We start from the raw sequence: 19,445 nt of genomic DNA on the forward strand, positions 1-19,445 counted from the left end.
GAGCTGAAGGGATACATCTGTGCAACAGGACTGGATACAAAAACTCAGAAATGGACAGCACAATACTACCTAACTGTAATAAAATTATGCTAAAACACTGAATGAAGCTGCATGTGAGAATGATAGAGGGAGGAGGGCTTGGGACATAAATGAAATCATAAAGAAAGATAGATGTTAAAGATGAGATGGTATTAGCTAGGAATGCCTAGAGTGTATAACAATAGTGAAATGTACAATGTACAAATTTTAAAAATGTTTTTGCATGAGGAAGAATAAAGGAATGTCATTATTGCAGGGTGCTGAAAATAGATGGCAATTAATATTTTAAAATGTCACCTTATGTGTGAGACTAAAGCAAAAAATGTTTAGTTGCTACAAAATTTATATTTTGACTAGAGTGTTTCCTAATATAACTTATGCAGATGGTTTGATTGAATGTCGTAAGTACTTGGAATCTCAGGTAGGACATGAGATTTTGTTGGTTTGTCCAGAGTGATTTGATCAGTGAGTGGAAAAGTATTTGCAAGCCCCCTTTGGGGAATGGTGAGAGTGGGGAGAAATTCAACTTCCCCAAGTCGAATTCTTGATATTCTCACAAGCAGTGTGGACAACCAAAGCTACAGGCTGAGCCCCCAGTCTTGGGGTTTGTTCATATGAAACTTAACCCCACAAAGGATAGGTCAAGTCTACTTAAAATTTAGGCCTAAAAGTCACCCCCAAGAGAGCCTCTTCTGTTGCTCAGATGTGGCCTTTCCCTCTAGCCAACATGACGAGCAGTATCACCACCCTCCACCTCTCTGTGTGGGACATGACTCCCAGGGGTGTGGACCTTCCTGGCAACGTGGGACAGAGATCCTGGAATGAACTGAGACTCAGCATCAAGGGACTGAGAAAAACCCTAGAATAAGCTGAGAATTAACATCAAGGGATTGAGAGAACCTTCTCGACCAAAAGGGGGAAGAGTGAAATGAGACTAAGTGTCAATGGCTGCGAGATTCCAAACAGGGTCGAGAGGTTATCCTGGAGGTTATTCTTACACATTAAGCAGATATCACCTTCCTGTTCAAGATGTAGTGGAGAGGCTGGAGGGAATTGCCTGAAAATGTAGAGCTGTGTTCCAGTAGCCATGTTTCTTGAGGATGAATGAACAATGATATAGCTTTCACAGTGTGACTCTGTGAATGTGAAAACCTTGTGTCTGATGCTCCTTTTAGCTACTATATCAACAGAAGAGTAGAACATATGGAATAAAAATAAATAATAGGGGAAACACATGTTAAAATAAATTTAGTTTTAAATGCTAGTGGTAAATGAAAGTGAGGGGTAAGGGGTATGATATGTATAACTTTTTTTTCTCCATTATCATTTTCTTTTTCTGTTGTCTTTTTATTTCTTTTTCTAAATCGATGCAAATTTTCTAAGAAAAGATGAATATGCAACAATGTGATGATAATAAGAATTAATGATTATATATGTAGAATGGAATGATAAATAAATAAATAAATAAATAAAAGAAAGTGAAAATCAGCCCAGAGAGTAGGGGAAAATATTTGCAAAACATACATCTGGTAAGGGACTAGTTTCCAGAATGCAAAAAGAACTTCTACAACTCAATAATAGCAAGGCAAATAACCCAATTTTAAAAATGGACAAAATATGTGAATAGATATTTCTCCAAAGATACACAAATAGCCAACGAATGCATTTCATGCAATGAACATCACTAGCCATCAGGGAAATGCAAATCAAAACCAGAATGAGACCCCATTTTAGACCCGCTAGGCTTTGGCTACACTCAAAGATATCATTTGCCAGTGAAGATACAGAGAAACTGGAACACTCGTAAACTGCTGGGAGGAATGCGAAATGGTGCAGCAGCTTTGGAGAACAGCATGGCTGTTTGTCAAAAAGGTAAACACAGTTACCATCTGAACCACCAATTCTACTCCAAAAGAAATGAAAATGTCCATATAAAAGCTTGTACATGAATATTTATATTGACATTGTTCATAATTCATAATAGCAAAAAAAGGTTGTTAATACAACCAACCCAAATCTTCATCAGCTGATGAATGGATAAACAGAATGTGGTACCCATGACAGAATATTATTCAGCCTTAGTCCTGCTACATGCTACAACATGGGTGAGTTTGAAGCATGACGCTGAATGACAGAGGCCAGGCACAAAAGACCACATATTTTATGATTTTAGTTGTATGAAACGTCCAGAATAAGCAAATTCATAGAGACAGAAGTAGCTCAGTAGTCACCTGGGGCTGAAAGGGGGGAGTATGTGTCAGGAGCTGGGAGCGACTGCTAATAGGAACAGGGTTTCTTTTGGGGTTCATAAAAATGTTCTAAACTTAGATTCTTAGGTTGTGGTGATGGCTGCAGACTGTGCATAACCTACGGAACCATGTACTTTGATGGATCGACTTTATGCTATATGAATTGTGTCGACTAAAGATGGGTCTTTTTTAAAGAATGAATTTCTTCATGATAGGAACTGGAACAACCAACTAACTGGTTGCTTGGGAAAAAAAAAAGTCGGACGCTTACCTTTCACTCTATACCAACATAATTTCAAATTGATTAAAAATGTATATGTAAAAAACAAGAATGTGAGACATTAAATGAGGTACAATATCCAGTTACCTATAACATGCCAAATGCAGGTGTTTCCTATTCATTTTAGATACTTCCAGTAGCCTGTTCTAATTTGGCATGTGCATGCAGGAAATTAGAAGACTAAAAAAATGTGGATGAAGTTGGAAATCTTGGTTTGGTTTAGAGGAAAGAAGTAAATGCCTCATATGCTGCCTCCTTTCGAAGGAGAGCCCCCCTCAGCAGCTGCACATGATCTGCACCACTCACCCCCTTTCCAAGCCCCGCCTGACCTCTCGGCTACCTACTCTCTGCCCCCAGTAGAGACCCTGGGCACAGGGGGTCCTGATTGGGGGGACAGCACAGTGGCTCCCTGGAGGTCAGGGCCCTGCACGTCCTCCCTCAGTACATCTCGTCCACTTTACCCCTCAAGCTCTGAGAATTCCACCTGCTGGAGTTTTATGGAAGAAATATCTGGTGGCATTAAAAAAAAAAAAAAAGTGGGGTGGGAGTAGGCATGCGATTTGGAGTCTAAAGATCTGGCCTCAACTCTAAACGGTTCCATGCCCTTGGCCTAGTCCCCTGTGTCCAAGCCTTAGTGAATTCTGACTAGGCCTCCCTTGCAGTGTTGTGTGATTAGAGATGGGAGAGTAGAGGTTAGCAGCAAGGTCTAGAGGAGCAGATCTGGATGCAAAAGCACACAACTCTGGACCTTACAACTAGAAAGAGCTCAATAAATGCTCTTCTGCCGATTTCCTTTTATAGGCTGTGGACCCTCTTAGAGATGCTGGCTAAGGCGGTGGGGAGGGAAACCCGGCGCCACTCAGTCAGTTCAGCCTGTTTACACCCATGGTGCAGCAAAACTGGCACCCAGGCACAGTGGGTGCTGCCCTGGGGAGGTTCCCAAGCAAGGCCAGGCGCAGCTCTACTACAAGTGAACAGCAGAGGGGGTGGACTGGCCAGAGTCCCCGCCCTCCAAGAGTTCTCCTCTGGTTGAGAAGCACAGAAAAAGCTCCAGCAGGAAGCCACAGGAGGCAGCCTGGACTAAGGGTTCCAAGACTCTTCCACAAGACTGCATTCCTTAAGGCCTAGGTGCCAGGTCTCATTTTCATACCCTCAGAGCCCAACACTGGGCCTGACATGTACAAAGTGCTTAATAAGCATGTATTGAATGCTACACAGTAGCATGTTTCCAATAGCAAAAAAAATAAAGCCCTGAAAGACTAAAAGCAGGGAAATGGCTAAATAAAATAGGAATGGCCAGAGGATGGAATTTAAAATACCATGTTCTTGAAAATGTATGGATATGCGAAAATGCTAACAGATCAAGTGGCAAGGGTTACAAAACAATTTAAATATGATCTCAGTTTTCAAAAAAATGGAAAAAAGATACACTGAAAAAAGATCGTAAGGAAACACATCAAAACATTAACTGTAGTTTGTTGATGGTCACATTATGGGCCATCAATTTTTCTACATTTTTATCATAAGCATGAATTATATTTTTTACAGAAAAGGTAAGTTATTTTTTACAGGACGACGGAGCAGTAAGCACAGGCCAGTGCAGAGAGGCAGTCTTCCAGAAAAGGGGAGACGTGCTTCCTGGAGGGACAAGGAGGAAACGTGAGGGGTGTCCTCATGCGGGTTCAGGTCTCCGTGAGAAGGAAGCCAAGCAAGCAAAGTTCCCTCTGTCTGGCACTCTGTGACGGCTTCCCACCGCATGCTGCATGAAATCCAAACCCCCGACCATCCGGAGAGGCTCTGCGCCAGGCCCCCGACCACCTTTCCCGTGACATGATCCACACCTGAAACACCCCACCCCTTGCCACCTCAGGACCTCTGCACGCGCTGCTCCCAGATCTTTACCACACTGGTTCCTTCTGGTCACTTAGCTCCAGCTCCTCAGAGAGGCTGCTCCCCACACCCAGTCCAGGAAGCCCTCTCCTTCAAACCCCATCACTCCGCCCTATTTTGTTTCCTGAAATTATCTTAATTACCCATATACTGTCTGCCTCGTCTCCCCCACTGGAATGCAGCGTATTCACAGTTATCAAATGTACCAAGAGTATCTGGTAGAGGAACGAACGCAGGCCCCTCTCCCCTTTCCCCTAGGGACTAAACTTGGGCATCACCTCCTCCAGGAAGGCTTCTCTGATGTCCTCTATGTTTCCAGGGCCTGGTGCTTCCTCTCCCCCCACCTGCCTTGGGTCGGGGGAACGTCTCGGGCGAGGCCGCCCTGGAGGAGACGGGTGGGCGAGCACTTACTCGGTGAGCTTTGTCACTCGGAGGGCCCGCGATCGGAGGGACGGCAGAGGCCCGTCCTCACAGGGGCCCAGCGGCGAGCGCGCAGCGTCCGGGAGGGCTTCCTGGAAGCGGCCGGCTCTGCAGGGCCGACGGGGGAGAGGCGGCGGCCGACGTGCGGCCGGGATGGACGCGGGGCGGGGACCCTGAAAGTGGCTCTTATGCGGTAACAATAATGGCAGCTGTCATTTAGTGGGCGCCTACTGCATGCGTCCCTTCCTCACGGCCCGGGGGGCGGCGCCGGGTCCCCGCGCGGGCCCCGGGGCTGAGAGCGGCGGGGTAATGCCGAGGCCGCGAGGCCGCTCGGCGCCCCAGACCCCGGGGCCGCCCCCTCCGCCTCCCGCCGCGGCCGCGCCTGGGGCCTGGCGCCCGCCCGCGCGAGCGAGGGAGGAAGATGGGAGGTCCGGCCCGCCCGCCCGTCCTTACCGTCTCCGAGGCCGGCGCCCCCGGGCCCAGGGACATGGCGGCGGCGCTGCCCCGCGGCCCCTCAGAGCGGCGGGCACTGCCGTCGAGGTCCCGGGCTCCACCGGCCGCCAAGGCCGCCAGCAGCCTCCGGGCCAGCCCGAGCGAAGCGCCGCCAGCCCGCTGCCATAGCAACCGCGCCGCCGGCCCGCCGAGCCCCGGATGTGGACGGCGCCGGGCGAGCCCGGGGCGGCCGTGCGCTTGCGCTGAGTTTGCGCGCGCCCGAGGGCCGACCGAGCGCGCTCCCGGAGTTGCCTGGCTGGAGCGCTCGGCTGAGCTAGAGAAAGGGCCGAGACAGTGGATCGCGCTCGACGCCGTGCAAGGGGCTTCCGCCGCCGTTATCCTAGAAAAGCTGCACAAGCCCGTGAGCTAATCGCCCCGTAGGACGAGGGAAGGAGTAGGCGCGATTAATAAACAGGATGCAATTACGAAACATTTATTGCTCATTTTGAAAGAGAAAAGAGGCTTGACCAACCAAAACGGGCTACTATTTCTGAACACCTGACGTGTAGAAAAGTTATCTTCCTGACTCCAACGCTCGGATCTAGTCACTGGCCATGAAAAAAATCATCATTTAGAGTTGGCACAGGGCTCAATATATAGGACGAAGATATTTAGAAGCATTTGGCTCCAAAGTAAAACAAACGTACTTCAATTCAGAACAGTGCCTGGTACGTAGAAAGCACTTCAAAGAATAGCAGCTACGAGGCAACACTTTGTAGCTAGTTAGATGAACTGGATGCTTTTTCGAAATAAGTTTTATTTGTTTCAAGATGGTCAGTTTCACTCCTTGGGGCTCCTCCTTTGCAGTTAACCCTGTTTCCTGAGAGTGACCGGGTGAAGGCTGCACGCCTGTCTCTGGCTCCTTATGGAGACTTCTCTGATGCATCCTAAGAGGACAGCAACTCCACCCCTGCCCCTCCCACCATCCTCATGAACTACTCACCTGCTTCAAGCCCCCCATTTGCTTTCTCAGAGGCTGTTCCACCTGGTCTGGGAGAGCTTTCCACCTGTGCACACTGAGTCCCCCCCACCCCACCCCGGGGCTTCCCAGCTCCGGGCCCTTCCAGCTTCTGTCCTTTCATTCATCGTCTCTTATGTAATCATACACACAGGGCATCCCACGACTTTTATGTATGATTCCCAATTCCAAACACTTTGGAAAACCTTTCACAATTTATGTGTTGGCAAAACCTGTTCTGACACGAATTCATTTGGAGGCAAAAATCTGACCTGAGGCTATTTATGATGTCCGTGCCCACTTGGGTTGTGTAGTGACCCTTTCACCACAGGACTACTGACGCATTTAATTATGGGGTTCTGCAGCAGAGTCTCCTGGCATCATGACCTAATTTACGGTGTGTACCTACCGTGTAACTTTTTTAAAATCTGGATTCTGAAACCCACCTGGCCCCACAAGATTCAGAAAGAAATTGCAGTTTATATATAATATAATGTGGATACTATATATACCATACAGCATATACACAGTGTGTTACAGTATGCAGAATACATACACTGTATAATGATAAACTGTAGACTGTAGTAGTCAACTCTGGGGCCAGATTGCCTGGGCTCGAATCCCGGATCAGCCAAACTCGTAGCTCCGGGACCTTAGGCAAGTTCCCTAGCCTCCCCGTGCCTCAGTTTCCTCACCGGAGAGGCTGGCAATAGTACCCAGTCGCTGGAGTTGCTGCGGCAATCACATGAGTTTTTATGTTAAGTGGAGCTCTTAGCACACTGCTGCTGTACCCTCAGCTACCCAATCAGCTGAGTGTGAGCATCTCCATCCCCCAACGAGGAGTCCAGGTACTGGGAGGGTGGCTGCACCCCAGCCCTGAAAACGCAAGTAGTTCTAAGTGTGGGGTGAAGTGGGGAGGGCCAGGGAAGGTAGAGTCCAAGGCGGTTCCTCCCATCAGAGTCACAGCCTGCTTTAGAAGCCTCACTTTTATTTTACTATCCACAGGATAATGTTTTCTATTCCATAATATATATATCTGGTGTTTCTCCCAAATTCTTGCAGTAAACTTGCTGCTCTGGGAAGATGAGCCTCGTTTGCCCCCTGGCTTGAGAACTACACAGCCAAACGACGTGGTCGCAGCAGGTGCCCAGCGCCGGGGAGGGACATCTGCCTCACACGTGCTTCCCTCGCCGCCGCGGGCTCCAAGCCCCGCCCCTCACGCCGTAGCCCCGCCTCTTTCCACTAGCCCCGCCTCCAGACGCTACACCGCCCGGTTAGCCCCGGCACGTACCATTGGGCGCAGGAGGCGGGGGGGATTAGGATCGGCGGCCGGGTTGGTATCGGCCTGTTCCCACCCTCTTCTCAGCCCAGGTTTGTCATTTCACATGCAGAACCTTTAAAAGGTCACCGTGGGTCGGCCCCAAGAGTTGTGCCTGCTCCCCATGCTCGTCGTCCGCTTCTTGCCCCCCTCCAGGGCCCCCTCGAGTACCCTCCCCCAGCCTCGCGCTGCCCAGGAAAGGGGCGGGACAGGGGGCGGGGCCTCCTCGGCGGAAGGAACCAAGAGGGTGAGATGCACACGACCTCGCTGCGACCCCAGCTCCGCGAGCCCAGCCCCACCATCCCAGTCCCGCGACCCCAGCCCCGCGATTCCAGGCCCGCGACCCCAGCCCCACCATCCCAGCCCCGCGACCCCAGCCCTGAGACCCCAGTCCCGGACCCCAAGCCCCGCGGAGCCAGACCCGGCGGGGGCCAGGGAGCGGGTGATCCTGGGCCGCCAGCGTCCCCTCCCCGTCGTGGCTGTCACGTCCTGTGCCGCGTGGGACCCTCCTGGCCCCCCGGGTCTGGCCGGACCTCGGTCTTTAGAGGCCGGACTTTAGATGGTCTGACCCCAAATTGCAGAGGGTGGGCGCGCGTTCCTCAGGCCTGATCCCGACAGAGTCACCGACACCCGCCTCCTGCACGGCTCGGAGAGAGGCAGCCTCTGACCCCAGGACACACAGAAATGCACAGGCACCCCCAACCTGGACTGACAGACAGCCCTCCTCACCTCCAAGGCTGTACTCTACAGCCACGACGGACACATGGAGCGGTTACAGAGACAGACAGGCGCACCCTCCCCTCCACACACTGACTGAAGGTGACCCGGGAAGGGACAGACAGACACTGCAACCCGGACAGACACACGGTCCAGACCGGGAACAGTCTCGGCCCGCCGTGGTCCGGGCACTGTGCTGCCTTCCCCCTTCCCATGCAGGCAGGCGGGGCTCGGCCTGTGGCCCCCAGCAGGTCTCAGGTGGACTGCCCGGGGTCATGTCCCAGGCTGTGGAGGTGTCAGGGTGCCCATGACCAGGGCAGGTGGGGTCTTGGGTCCCAAGCCTGGCGTTGGGGTCTGCCCTTTACACGTCCCTTGCAGGAGCCCCACCTGGCCATGGACCGGGAGTGTGCCCAGCTGCTCCCCGCCCTCTGCACTCTTCTGGCTGACCCTGGGCAGCCGCTGGTCGATGACACCTGTCTAGAGAAACTGCTGGACTGGTTTAGAACGGTCACAGAGACAGGTAAGGATCCAGGCGGTGTGCAGAGAAGTGGGAGGACAGGTGCACAGAGCCCCCCATAACAGTGAGGGGACAGGGACCCCGCCCGTCTGAGTCTCTCCTTCTCTCCACTGAGGGCCAAGTGAAGGATCAGAAAAACTCAAGCTTGAAATTCTGCACTGCTTCCTGCTGCTCAGCCTCCTGTCAGCTCACGCCAGCTGGCCGCAGAGGCATCTGCCAAGCTTGGTTGTTCTCATTACATATTTTTGTTTTTCTTTGTCGTGGGAAATAGGGCCTGTTTTCTTTCTGGTTACAAAAGTAATACAGATTCTTTGACTAAAACTTAGCAATCGCAAGGAGTGCTGATGAAAACTGATCTGCCATCCACACACATTTTTATGTCCTTCCAGCTTTTTTATTTATAACATAATAAAGCTGATTTTGCTTTTCCTCTTACCATTATAGTGAACATTTTTCCCCATGGAAGATGATAATTTTATTGACTGTGTGTTATCTCCCCTAGGACTGGACCATCATTTCTTTCTCACGGCATGATTGTTAGATATTTGTTTCTCGTTTTCGTTACCCGAAGTCATGCCAAGCTGACTGTCCTCGTATGTAAATTTTCTTGCATATAGGTGTTTGAGCTCATGGCTGGGAGTTGTCTTAGGATGAAGTCCAAGTTATTCGTTCCTGCCCTCATTATTCCCTCTTTCTTCTTCCTTTGGTTTGTCCTCATTCTTTTCCTTGCTTTCGAGTTGAATGTCCAGGCCATTCATTTTTCTCCTACAAGTTTTATGCTGTAGTAATTTTGTTGTAATTTCGTTTCGTTGTTTTCGTTATAATTTTCTTTACTTGCAAATTATTTGAAAGGGTATCTTTTTGTTCCACCATGTGTATTTTTCCAATATTTGTTATTAGAGAGTTCTAATTTCTTGCATTAGGGTTAAGAAGTATAAATAGTATGATAATTATTTTATATCTGTTGAGATTTTTGTTGAGGTGGAGTACATAGGCAATTTCTGCTAAGATTCTACAGATTTAGATATAGTTATATGGTATTGATGTTTTTGGTATTTGTAGTGTCAATCCTGGCCTGTTTTGTAGTCAAACAAAAAATTGTATTAGCCTTATTGAGATAAAATTTATATCCCATGCAATTCACCTATTAAAGTGTACACTTTAAGTAGGTTTAAATTTTGTTTATTCACAGGGTTATACAACCATTACTGCAGTCTAAGTTTAAACATTTTCATTTCCCCTGAAAGAGATTTAGTACCCATTAGCCGCCTCCAAAATATTCTCTGTTTTCTAAATATTTCTATATAATGAACAGAATGTAGTTTTCCTACTTATTCTTTAGTTCACGCGTATGTTGCTCAGAACTCCCAAAGTCTTGCTAATATATCTGCTTAGTTGAGTCTTTCTGAAAGGTGTAAAAACTGTGCACAGATTGTAGATTCAACAGGTTTTCTTTGACGTTCTGTCAGGTTTTGTTTTTTGGCCTTATATATTTTTGAAGTTAGGTTAGGTATGCGCACGCCTAATCAGGAGTGTGTGTCTTCCTGGGATCTTGTTTCTTTTATCAGTGAGCAAGGGTTTTCTTTAAGACTTTTTGCATTAGAGTTGATTTTAACTGATACTGTTGCCACACCAGCTTTTTTAAAGTTAGAATTTGCCCACTGTATCTTTTTCATCCCTTCACTCTCAGCCTTTCTGTGTTCTCATGTTTTATTGTTGCTTGTAAAGAGTATCTTGCTAGATTTTGTTTTTAATATAATCTGAATAGCTCTTTTAACAGATAAATGTAATCTATTTCATTTGAGATTACTGATTCTATTTGAACTTATTTTTACCCTATCCTTTTGTATTTTTTAAATTTCCCTTGCCTTGTCTTTGCTCCTTTCTGCTCTCTACTGAATTGATAAAGCTTTATTGTGTTGTTTTAGTCTTTCCACTTCCGGTTCTGAAGTTATATATTCCATTTCTGCTCTTTAGGTTACCTTTCAATTTTTAATGTGCACACTGGATTAAAAAAAAAAAAGTCTGAAGAGAATGAGAATCTCTGTCCTCTGCCCAAACAGTGTAAGGTTCCTCGGGCACCTTCACTTCCGTCCACCATGATCTCCCATGAATTGTTGTCTAGTATTTTATTTCCATCTTGTCTTGAAACCCCTCAAAAATGCTGTTTTTAGATTTACCCACGTGCATTTGTTTCTTTGCCCCTTGCTTCACATTATTTCTCAATGAACCGCATTCTTCAGTAGTTCTCCCACCAACGCTGTCTCAGTCGACAGCTGTCCCACTCATCTCAAATTGTCTCTCCCCACCGGTGCTTCTGAATGCCAGTGCAATTGGCCATAGAAATCTGGGGTGTGGGGTCTGGAAAAGAATGCCTAGTCCATTGCACTTCCTTGCATTGAGTTCTACCCTTTTGAGAAAAATGTATCCGGTTGATAGGAGAAAATGGCTTTTTTGGTTTTACCATGCATTTCTTTTTCGGTTTTACCATTTATTTCTTTTTCATAGCCAGAGAGAGAATTTTTGTTCAGACTTGTTGGCCGTTTGTACTTCTCATCCATGCCCTTTACCTTGTGGTTGAGGTGTTGAATTTCTAGTTTTTCCAAGTTATGAATCCTTTGCCTTTGGTGTTTGTTGCACATATTTTCTCCCAGTTGGCCCACTAAAACTAGCCCCTTGGGCGTGAGGGTCTGGGAGGCGATGGGGGGCAGGCAGGGTCGTGTCCTTGCTGACTTCTCTGCTCTCCTGGCCGCGCCGTCCGCAGAACCCAGTCTCCTGGTGTTAAAGGAGAACCCCTGCCTGACAGAGCTGCTGCTCCACACGCTGAAACTCCAGGACACGAGTGCCAGAGTCCTGTCCTTTTCACTCCGCCTTGCGGGGATATTTGCAGCCCAGGAAGACTGCTTCCAGTATCTCCAGGTGAGCCCTGACCCTCCCGCCCAGCAGCCTCCTGAGAGGTGGGCGAAGCTCGTCCTGCAGAACCATAGGGATATGTCATGGGGCCCAGGTCTTAGATACCTGGCTTGCCCTGGTATCCTGACTAGTCCTGCATGCTTCATATTCCTGAGTACAACCCCACTTTGAAAAATTCACCAGAAATGACGTTGGGGCTGAAGAGTGATTTTTGACGCTGAGAACTGACCCTCCGTTCTGACCTTAGTAGCTGTACGATCGTGCCCAGGCTCATGGCCCCTTTGAGCCTCAGTTGCTTCCTGTGAAAGAGATGAGTTGTCCCATGTGGTGGTTGTGAGCATTAAATGAGAGTCTAGGTCCGGCTCAGTCCTGTTGATGAATGAATGACTAGCGAGAATTTCTATACAGCAGCGAGAAATGAGCTTGGAGCTATGTGTCTTAACAGCTTCTGTTTCTGGGGGTATGGCTGCTGAACTGAGCTGTCACGGGAGCTATAGACCTTTATTTAAAACCCAGAGTTCCCTCTCCTGAAGCTCTGTGCTCTGGAAGGTGGGGTCAGCCATGGCCCCCCTTGGCCAGCAATTGGGCACCGCCCACCTCCTCACAGGTGCCAGGCACTCGTTGCCCTATACGGGCAGCTTGTGCATGGGCCCCATGAGCACCGCCAGCTGCTCCTGAAAAAGAACCAGTGGTGGCCGGGATGCAGGTGGGTCCCACGTCACCACTCTTCCTTTGCCTCCCAGCAGGGGCAGCTGCTCCTTGGGCTCTTTGGCGTGGCCGGGGCCCAGGGCAGACCGGCCTGGACCATCCCCGGCGTGCGCAGCGGCTGGGTCCAGGGCATGTGCTCCCTGGCGCAGCACCCCAGTGCCCTGCAGCTTCTGGACGACTGCGGTGAGTCCTGTCTCTGCTCTGGGATGTCACTTGTCATCCAGTGTCCTGGGTTGTTGGGATGGACACATGCGGGGACACAGCCCCTCCAGGTGAGCTGTCAAAATGCTCACCGGGCCGTCGCAGGCCAGTGGGCAGACGTCAGCCAGCAAAGCAGCAAGAATCCAGAGGGGAAGGGAGCTGGGCCACCTGGAAGCTTCCGCGCCAGTCGGTCCCCCGGCCCAGGGCGGAGGGAGGCTGCACACTGCTCTGGGTTTGTGGTCGGTGCTGCCAGGGCCTTGGGCTTGAGCCCATAGTGTGCCACCCCGCGGCATCTCTGCCCCTCACAGGGGCACTGCAGCGGTAGTGTGACCTCATTCCGGTCCAACTCCCTCCTCTCTTCTCCCGCCCTCTTGGCCCCCAGGTGCTGTTGACACCATCTTCTCCCTGCAGGGAGACCCTAGCCTGTTTGTGGCCTCGGCCGCTGGCCAGCTCCTGGTGCACGTGCTGGTCTTGGCCGTGCAGGGCACCGCAGCCGGGCAGCCCCTCGACTGGCCCCCGTGCGCCCGCAGGATCGTGAGCCACCTCGAGAATGCCCTGTGCTCCCCGGCTGCCCCCCAGGTCACGCGGGCACTGAACGTGCTGACCTCCCTGTTCGGGCGCTGCCCCGGCCCATGGGCCCAGGTCCTGTGGGCGCAGCTGAGAGCCCCCGTGGCCCGACTCCTGGAGAGAGAGCCTGTCCCGGCTGCCCACTCGCTCGTGGACCTCCTGCTCGGCGTGGCTCGGTGAGGCCCCAGCCCTCGGGGCGGTCACCCCTGTTCAGCAGAGGCAGGTGGGTGGCCCCTGCAGGCACAGGGCCGAGGGTGACTGTTCTCCTGGGGCCCTTCCCCACAGCTCACCCGTGTTCCGTTCCTCTGACCATGCCCTGTTGGCCCAAGCCCTGAGCCAGCTGGGCCCCACGCACGCTGGACCCCTGGCTTTAGGAATCCTGAAACTGCACAGCAGGTATGGCTTCGGGACTCCCCTCCGGGCCCTTCGCGGAGGTGGGTGAGTGGGAGGGGCTGGGCAGTAGGCGCCCAGGCGTGGCGCCCCTGAAATAAGACGGTGAGTGGGGCCGGCTCCAGCTGCCCACGTGGCACAGGCTGTGGCCGGGGCCACCCACCCCGCTCACTGCCTGCCTTGTCCCCAGTGGCCCTTGACCTCCTGAATGTGCAGAGGACACGGCCTGGGGACGGGAAGGGCAGAGGCTCTGCTGCTGGCATGGGGTGCAGAGAAATGAGGATGGGGGGCAGCCCTGGGGCCCAGAGTGGGGAGACAGTGGCTCCCTTGCAGACGTTCAGGAGGGAGCAGGAGAATGGGGAGCAGACAGCTAGAATCCTGGGAAGTGCGGTCCAGCCGCCTGGAGCCCCTCACACTGCCCCTTGTCCGCTGGTGGGGGAGCAAAGGCGGGGCAGGGCCACTCACCCATGCCGGCTGTCTCCAGCCCACAGGCATTGAGAACCCAGGCCCTCGGTGTCCTGCTCCAGCCCCTGGCCTACGTCCTGAAAGCTGCCGTGCAGCCCCCTGGAGCCCCAGGTAGGCGGCCAGTGCAGGATGGGTGGGCCCTGGGTGGGGGGAGGGCAGGCTTTCAAGTGTGCCCCTGACCCCGTCCTAGAGTAGAGGTGGTCCTCAGGTGCGCCCCGACCCCCGTCCTAGAGTAGAGGTGGCCTCCAGGTGCGCCCCGACCCCCGTCCTAGAGTAGAGGTGGCCTCCAGGTGCGCCCCGACCCCCGTCCTAGAGTAGAGGTGGCCTCCAGGTGCGCCCCGACCCCCGTCCTAGAGTAGAGGTGGCCTCCAGGTGCGCCCCGACCCCCGTCCTAGAGTAGAGGTGGCCTCCAGGTGCGCCCCGACCCCCGTCCTAGAGTAGAGGTGGCCTCCAGGTGCGCCCCGACCCCCGTCCTAGAGTAGAGGTGGCCTCCAGGTGCGCCCCGACCCCCGTCCTAGAGTAGAGGTGGCCTCCAGGTGCGCCCCGACCCCCGTCCTAGAGTAGAGGTGGCCTCCAGGTGCGCCCCGACCCCCGTCCTAGAGTAGAGGTGGCCTCCAGGTGCGCCCCGACCCCCGTCCTAGAGTAGAGGTGGCCTCCAGGTGCGCCCCGACCCCCATCCTAGAGTAGAGGTGGCCTCCAGGTGCGCCCCGACCCCCGTCCTAGAGTAGAGGTGGCCCCCAGGTGCACCCCGACCCCCGTTCTAGAGTAGAGGTGGCCCTCAGGTGCGCCCCTGACCCCTGTTTTAGAGTAGAGGTGGCCTCCAGGTGCGCCCCGACCCCTGTCCTAGAGTAGAGGTGGCCCTCAGGTGTGGCCCCAACCCTCGTGCCTAAGGAGCAGGGTGGGTCCTGGAGCAGCTAAATGTGTCCCTCTGTGAGGGCAGTGGTGGTGGGTCGGGGCAGGTGCGGCCAGGAGCCGCCCAGTAGGTGCTGTCCCCTCTCCCCCAGGCCTGCTGGACGCTGTGGCCGGCAGCCCCGGGGTGGTGGACGCCCTCCTGGGCTCCAAGTCGTCCTGTGCTGGCCTCTTGTGCCAGAGCCTGGCCCACCTGGAGGAGCTGCAGCCGCCAGCTGGTGTGGCCTGGGTGGGGACAGACCTGCCGGGAGCCGGTGCCCCCAGCCCCTCAGCCCCTGCTGAGCCCACGGACGCGCTGACCTGGCCTCAGGCACCGCTGCTGCGGGCTGTGGTGACAATGCTGCGCTTCTGCAATGGTTCGGCGGCCCCGGCCTCCAGCGCGGGAGGCCGCCTCTGTGGGACCTTGGCCGGCTGCGCCCGGGTGCAGCGCGCGGCCCTCGGCTTCCTGGGCGCGCTCTCCCAGGGGGCAGGTGAGTGAGCGCGCCCCCCCCCCCCGCCCCCCGCGGTGCCAGGGCTGCCTGGGTCGCTTCAGGGGCAGGGGTCCTCGGCCCTTTCCCTAAGGCTGGGGTGTGGAGGGCCTCAGGGGTTGGGGTGTCCTGGCACCAACATCTGCCTCAGGCCCCCAGGAGCTGGTGACGCAGGTGTTTGCCATCCTCCTGGAGTACCTGGAGAGCCCCGAGTCCAGCCCCACGGTAGGGGGCAGGGAGGGAAGGGGCAGAGGAGCACGGGGCGGAGCTGGGGGCGGGACTGGGGGCGGGGCGGGGACGGGGAGGGCGGGCAGAGGGCGGGGCCTCCGCGTGGGGTGAGGAGGGGGCCTTTGGAGTAGGCACCCCGGTTGGCTCTCCGAGTGCGCTGGGATTGCTGGCCCCACCTGTGAGCTGAAGTCACGCGCTGCCCGGAGCGGAGGCGGGGGGGGGGGGGGGCGGGGGGGGCCGCGCAGCCCCGCCCAGCCCCGCCCAGCCCCGCCCAGCCCCGCGTGCCGCCCAGGTCCTGAGGAAGACCTTCCAGTCCGCGCTGCAATGGCTCCTTCACTGCCCGGACGCCCCCAGCTCCTGCGCCCTCGGACCCCAGACCCAGCTCTTCCTCACAGGTGACCCCGCCCCTCTGAGCGTGAGCTGAGTGCGGGAGGGGCGGTTCAGGGCCGAGGCCTGCCCTCGGGGCGCGGGGCGGGGGTCCCCCGAGCCGCCCTGAGCCCCCTCCCGCCCGCAGAGCTGCTCCCGGGGCTGCGGAAGCGCCTGTGCAGCCCCTGCTGGGAGGTGCGGGACTCGGCCCTGGAGTTCCTGACCCAGCTCACCAGGCACTGGGGGGGTGAGTGTCGGGGGGGGGCGCCGCGGGGGTGGGGGGCTGTGGGGGTGCTACCGGGCTGGGGCCCTCCACGCCCAGCCCCCGCTCACGGCTGCTGCGGGCCGCGCAGGGCAGGCCGGCTTCCGCCAGGCCCTCCTGGCCTCCGAGGTGCCTGAGCTCGCCGAGCAGCTGCTCCAGGACCCCGAGAGCTATGTCCGAGCCAGCGCGGTGGCCGCCGTGGGGCAGCTGTCCATCCGGGGGCTGCACGCCAGCCCCGAGGCCCAGCAGGTGGGCTCACGGGGCGCCCGGGTCCCTGCAGCACGTCGGGACAACCTGCTCGCGGCCGGCGGGAGGGTGGGCGCTGGGCGAGCTGGGGACCCCCTGGGCGTCCCCCGGGCGTCCTCCATCAATCCACCCAGCAGATGGGCAGAGGGATGGTCGGGGGGCCTGCTCGGGGGCGCCGGGGACAAGCCCAGAGCCACGCTGCCAGCGCTGACCTCTGCCCCGCGGGTCCTCAGGAGAGGCTGCCGGCCGAGCTGCTGCGCATCCTGTCGGCGGACTCGGAGGGCTTCCCCCGCAGGGCCGCGGTGCGGGTCCTCACCGAGTGGCTGCGGGACGGCCACGCCGGCCTGGCCGAGGACGCCGAGCGGCTCGTGGCCCGCGTGCTGGGGGCGGCCGGCCGCGACCTGGACTGGGAGGTCCGGGCACAGGCCGTGGAGCTGGCCCTGGTGTTCCTGGCGCAGACGCTGGGGCCGCCCGGCGCCCGCCGCCCCTCCGCCGAGGCCGCGCCCGGCCCGCCCCGCCCGCCCCCCGGCCCCGAGGCGCTGCGGCCGCTGTGCCGGGCCCAGGTCTTCGAGTTTGTCTTCCGGGCCCTGTTTGACTGCGACCGGCCCGTGGCCCGGAAGTCCTGCGACCTCCTCCTCGTGCTGGGGGCCAGACTGGGCCCCGGCAGTCCCGGTGAGCCGGTGGGGGGTGGCCCCAGCCCCGCCAGCGTGGAGGCGGCCCTGCAGGGCTGGCGGGCGGGAGGCCAGGGCCAGCCACTGGGCGCCCTGGGGCCCGAGGCCGTGGTGGCCGTGCTGAGGGCCCTCGACCTGGACGGCCTCCAGGCCACGCTGGCCGAGAGCAGCGACCATGTGGAGAAGAGCCCCCAGTCCCTCCTGCAGGACATGCTGGCCACCGGGGGCGTCCTGGGGGACAACCAGGCCGACTGCTACTGAGGTGGCCGTGGGCTGAATGGGCCCCCATGGGGACTGGAGAGCAGCCAGGGGGATCCTGCGTTTTGATTTATTATTAAAGTGGCTTATTTTCTACTCAAAATAAATGGTTCCCGACATTGTCGCTGTGTCGGCATCTGGTGCCACGGCCGGCAGGCTTGGCCGGCGGGGCGCCCAAGGACACCCTGCATGATGTCCCCCTGCAATGCTGCTGGCCTAGACAGGCTCTGGGGCCCCCTGCCTCAGCACCCTCGTTGGGAGGGGGCATCACCCAGCCCCACCTGGCGCAGACCTCGTGGAGGGCTGAGCTCGCAGGGGGGGACAGCTGGCTCCTGGGAGCCAGAGGATGTGCAGGTGCAGGGCCTGCCTGGGGGCCGAGCCCAGAGGAGCGAGGGACTGGCAGGACGCTGCCCTCAGCGGAGAGGGGGGGCCAGGGCGGCTGCGGGTCAGGCAATGTGGGGGGGACGGGCTCCAGCCAGGCCTGGTGTGTGCAGACAGCACCTCCCAGCAGGAGTGAGGTGGCCAGCACACTGCTCGGTCAGTCATTCAACAAGACACTGCCGAGAGGCTCCGCGTGGTGGGCCCCTGCTGGTTTCTGGGGCCAGCACTTGTCCCCCTGGGACTCGCAGGCACCGGGAGCTGGAGGGGAAGCAGGATGCACACACGCTGCCCCTTACTGTTACCCACAAGGAGGTCCCCGAGACTGAGAGCCTGGGGGTGGCTTTTCACCTGCAGCCCTGAGCACGCAATGTCACCAGCCAGGAGAGCCTCCTGGGTGACCCGAGCCAGGTGTGGCTGGCCCCAGAAGGTGTGCATGGCAGGGGGTGGGGGTTCGGGTGGCCAGTGAGGTGGCGCTCGGCGGTGATCCAGGACCTTGGAGCCACTTTGCCCCAAGAGGCAGACGCGACCCGGTTGCGTACCCTCCCCCTCCCAGGAGAGACCTGGAGAAGACCCAGGAAGCTGGGGCCAAGCCGTTCCCTCTGGGAACTCAACATCCCCGAGAATGCTCCTGCACGGGGCACCAAGACAAGCACGGGTGACCGCAGAGCTCCCGAGGGGACCTGGTCAGGTGGCAGACACTGGACTGGAAGGGAAGCCAGTCCCAAAGCCATCATTGTCCCCCACTTCAGGAGAGGCTACGAGGCCGAGGCCCTTTCCCTCTGCCGGAACCTTCCCTGGGGAGAGGGATGGGCAGGACAGGTGGCTGCGAGTCTCCAAGGTGGGGACAAAGGAAAGGCTGTGCAAGGCCTCAGCTCACCTTCCTACAAAGTATCAAGTTGTCCTGGGGCCAAGAGAGAGCAGAGGGGGCCGCTCAGGGCCCAGAATGGCAGCCTGGACGCAGGGGCTGTCACCACCCCTTGCCTCCAAGCTGGAAGGAACAGAGACTGGTGCAGGCACATTTGTGTGTGTGTGTCTGCATGAGGGTCTGAATGTCTGCTTCCATCGGGTCCTGTGTGCTCAGTCCCCCTGCGTGAGTGCACGTGTGTGTGCATGTCTGAATGTCCTCTTACATAGGGTCCTATGTGTGCCCTCCCTGCCAAATGTTACACATGTGTGCATGTTTGCGTGTGTGCACATGTCTGAATGTCCTCTTACAAAGGGTCCTGTGTGCGACCTCGTTTGTGTGTGTATGTGTGCATGTGTCTAAATGTCCTCTTACATAGAGTCCCGTGTGCCTGCCTGTCATGTGTGCACATGTGTGCATGTCTGCACGTGTCTGTCCTCTTACAAAGCGTCCTGTGTGCACCCTCCTTGTGTGTGCACATGTGTGTGTGCATGTGTCTGAGTGTTCTCTTACATAGGGTCCTGTGTGTCTGCCCATCATGTGTGCACATGTGTGCACGTCTTTCCTCTTACATAGGGTGTTGTGTATGCACATGCGTGCATGTCTGAATGTCCTCTGACATAGGGTCC

At 56.0% G+C, this 19,445-nt stretch overlaps 2 protein-coding genes across 17 annotated transcripts in view; one reads left to right on the top strand and one right to left on the bottom strand.

Moving 5' to 3' along the window:
* IQCE (IQ motif containing E) overlaps positions 1–5,504 on the bottom strand; it is a 105,056-nt gene extending 99,552 nt beyond the window's left edge. For 4 of the 15 annotated variants that reach the window (XM_077140463.1, XM_077140469.1, XM_077140467.1 and 1 more), the window contains exon 1: positions 5,332–5,503. In XM_077140463.1, the coding sequence (XP_076996578.1) occupies positions 5,332–5,367 (36 nt within the window). In that variant the 5' untranslated portion in view covers positions 5,368–5,503. Of the gene's footprint in view, positions 1–4,736; positions 4,805–4,869; positions 5,028–5,331 lie in introns of those variants that run through there. The other 11 variants (XM_077140461.1, XM_077140460.1, XM_077140462.1 and 8 more) reach the window with 5 other exon arrangements.
* Positions 5,505–5,545: 41 nt separating this feature from the next.
* Positions 5,546–17,668, top strand: BRAT1 (BRCA1 associated ATM activator 1). 2 transcript variants are annotated; one of them, XM_077140455.1, is made up of 14 exons: positions 5,546–6,038; positions 7,391–7,893; positions 8,742–8,883; positions 11,645–11,799; positions 12,537–12,684; positions 13,085–13,445; positions 13,555–13,665; positions 14,144–14,235; positions 15,129–15,503; positions 15,652–15,725; positions 16,021–16,123; positions 16,243–16,341; positions 16,448–16,605; positions 16,836–17,668. In XM_077140455.1, exons 2-14 carry the CDS (start codon positions 7,771–7,773, stop codon positions 17,532–17,534), a joined length of 2,640 nt encoding a protein of 879 aa, XP_076996570.1. In that variant the 5' UTR covers positions 5,546–6,038; positions 7,391–7,770; the 3' UTR covers positions 17,535–17,668. The 2 variants fall into 2 exon arrangements, with proteins under 2 accessions (XP_076996570.1, XP_076996571.1); XM_077140456.1 differs by lacking the exons at positions 5,546–6,038; positions 7,391–7,893 and adding an exon at positions 7,905–8,465.
* The last annotated feature ends 1,777 nt before the right edge of the window (positions 17,669–19,445 follow it).

Source organism: Tamandua tetradactyla, chromosome 23, assembly GCF_023851605.1.
Source record: "Tamandua tetradactyla isolate mTamTet1 chromosome 23, mTamTet1.pri, whole genome shotgun sequence".
Lineage (NCBI taxonomy): Eukaryota > Metazoa > Chordata > Mammalia > Pilosa > Myrmecophagidae > Tamandua > Tamandua tetradactyla.

Excerpts from the sequence above, each read along its gene's own strand:
- BRAT1 (XM_077140455.1), top strand. The coding sequence starts at position 7,771 with ATGCTCGTCGTCCGCTTCTTGCCCCCCTCCAGGGCCCCCTCGAGTACC. Across the intron at positions 7,894-8,741 it reads CGGCGGAAGGAACCAAGAGG|GAGCCCCACCTGGCCATGGA; the intron begins GTGAGATGCACA and ends CGTCCCTTGCAG. Across the intron at positions 15,504-15,651 it reads CGCGCTCTCCCAGGGGGCAG|GCCCCCAGGAGCTGGTGACG; the intron begins GTGAGTGAGCGC and ends CATCTGCCTCAG.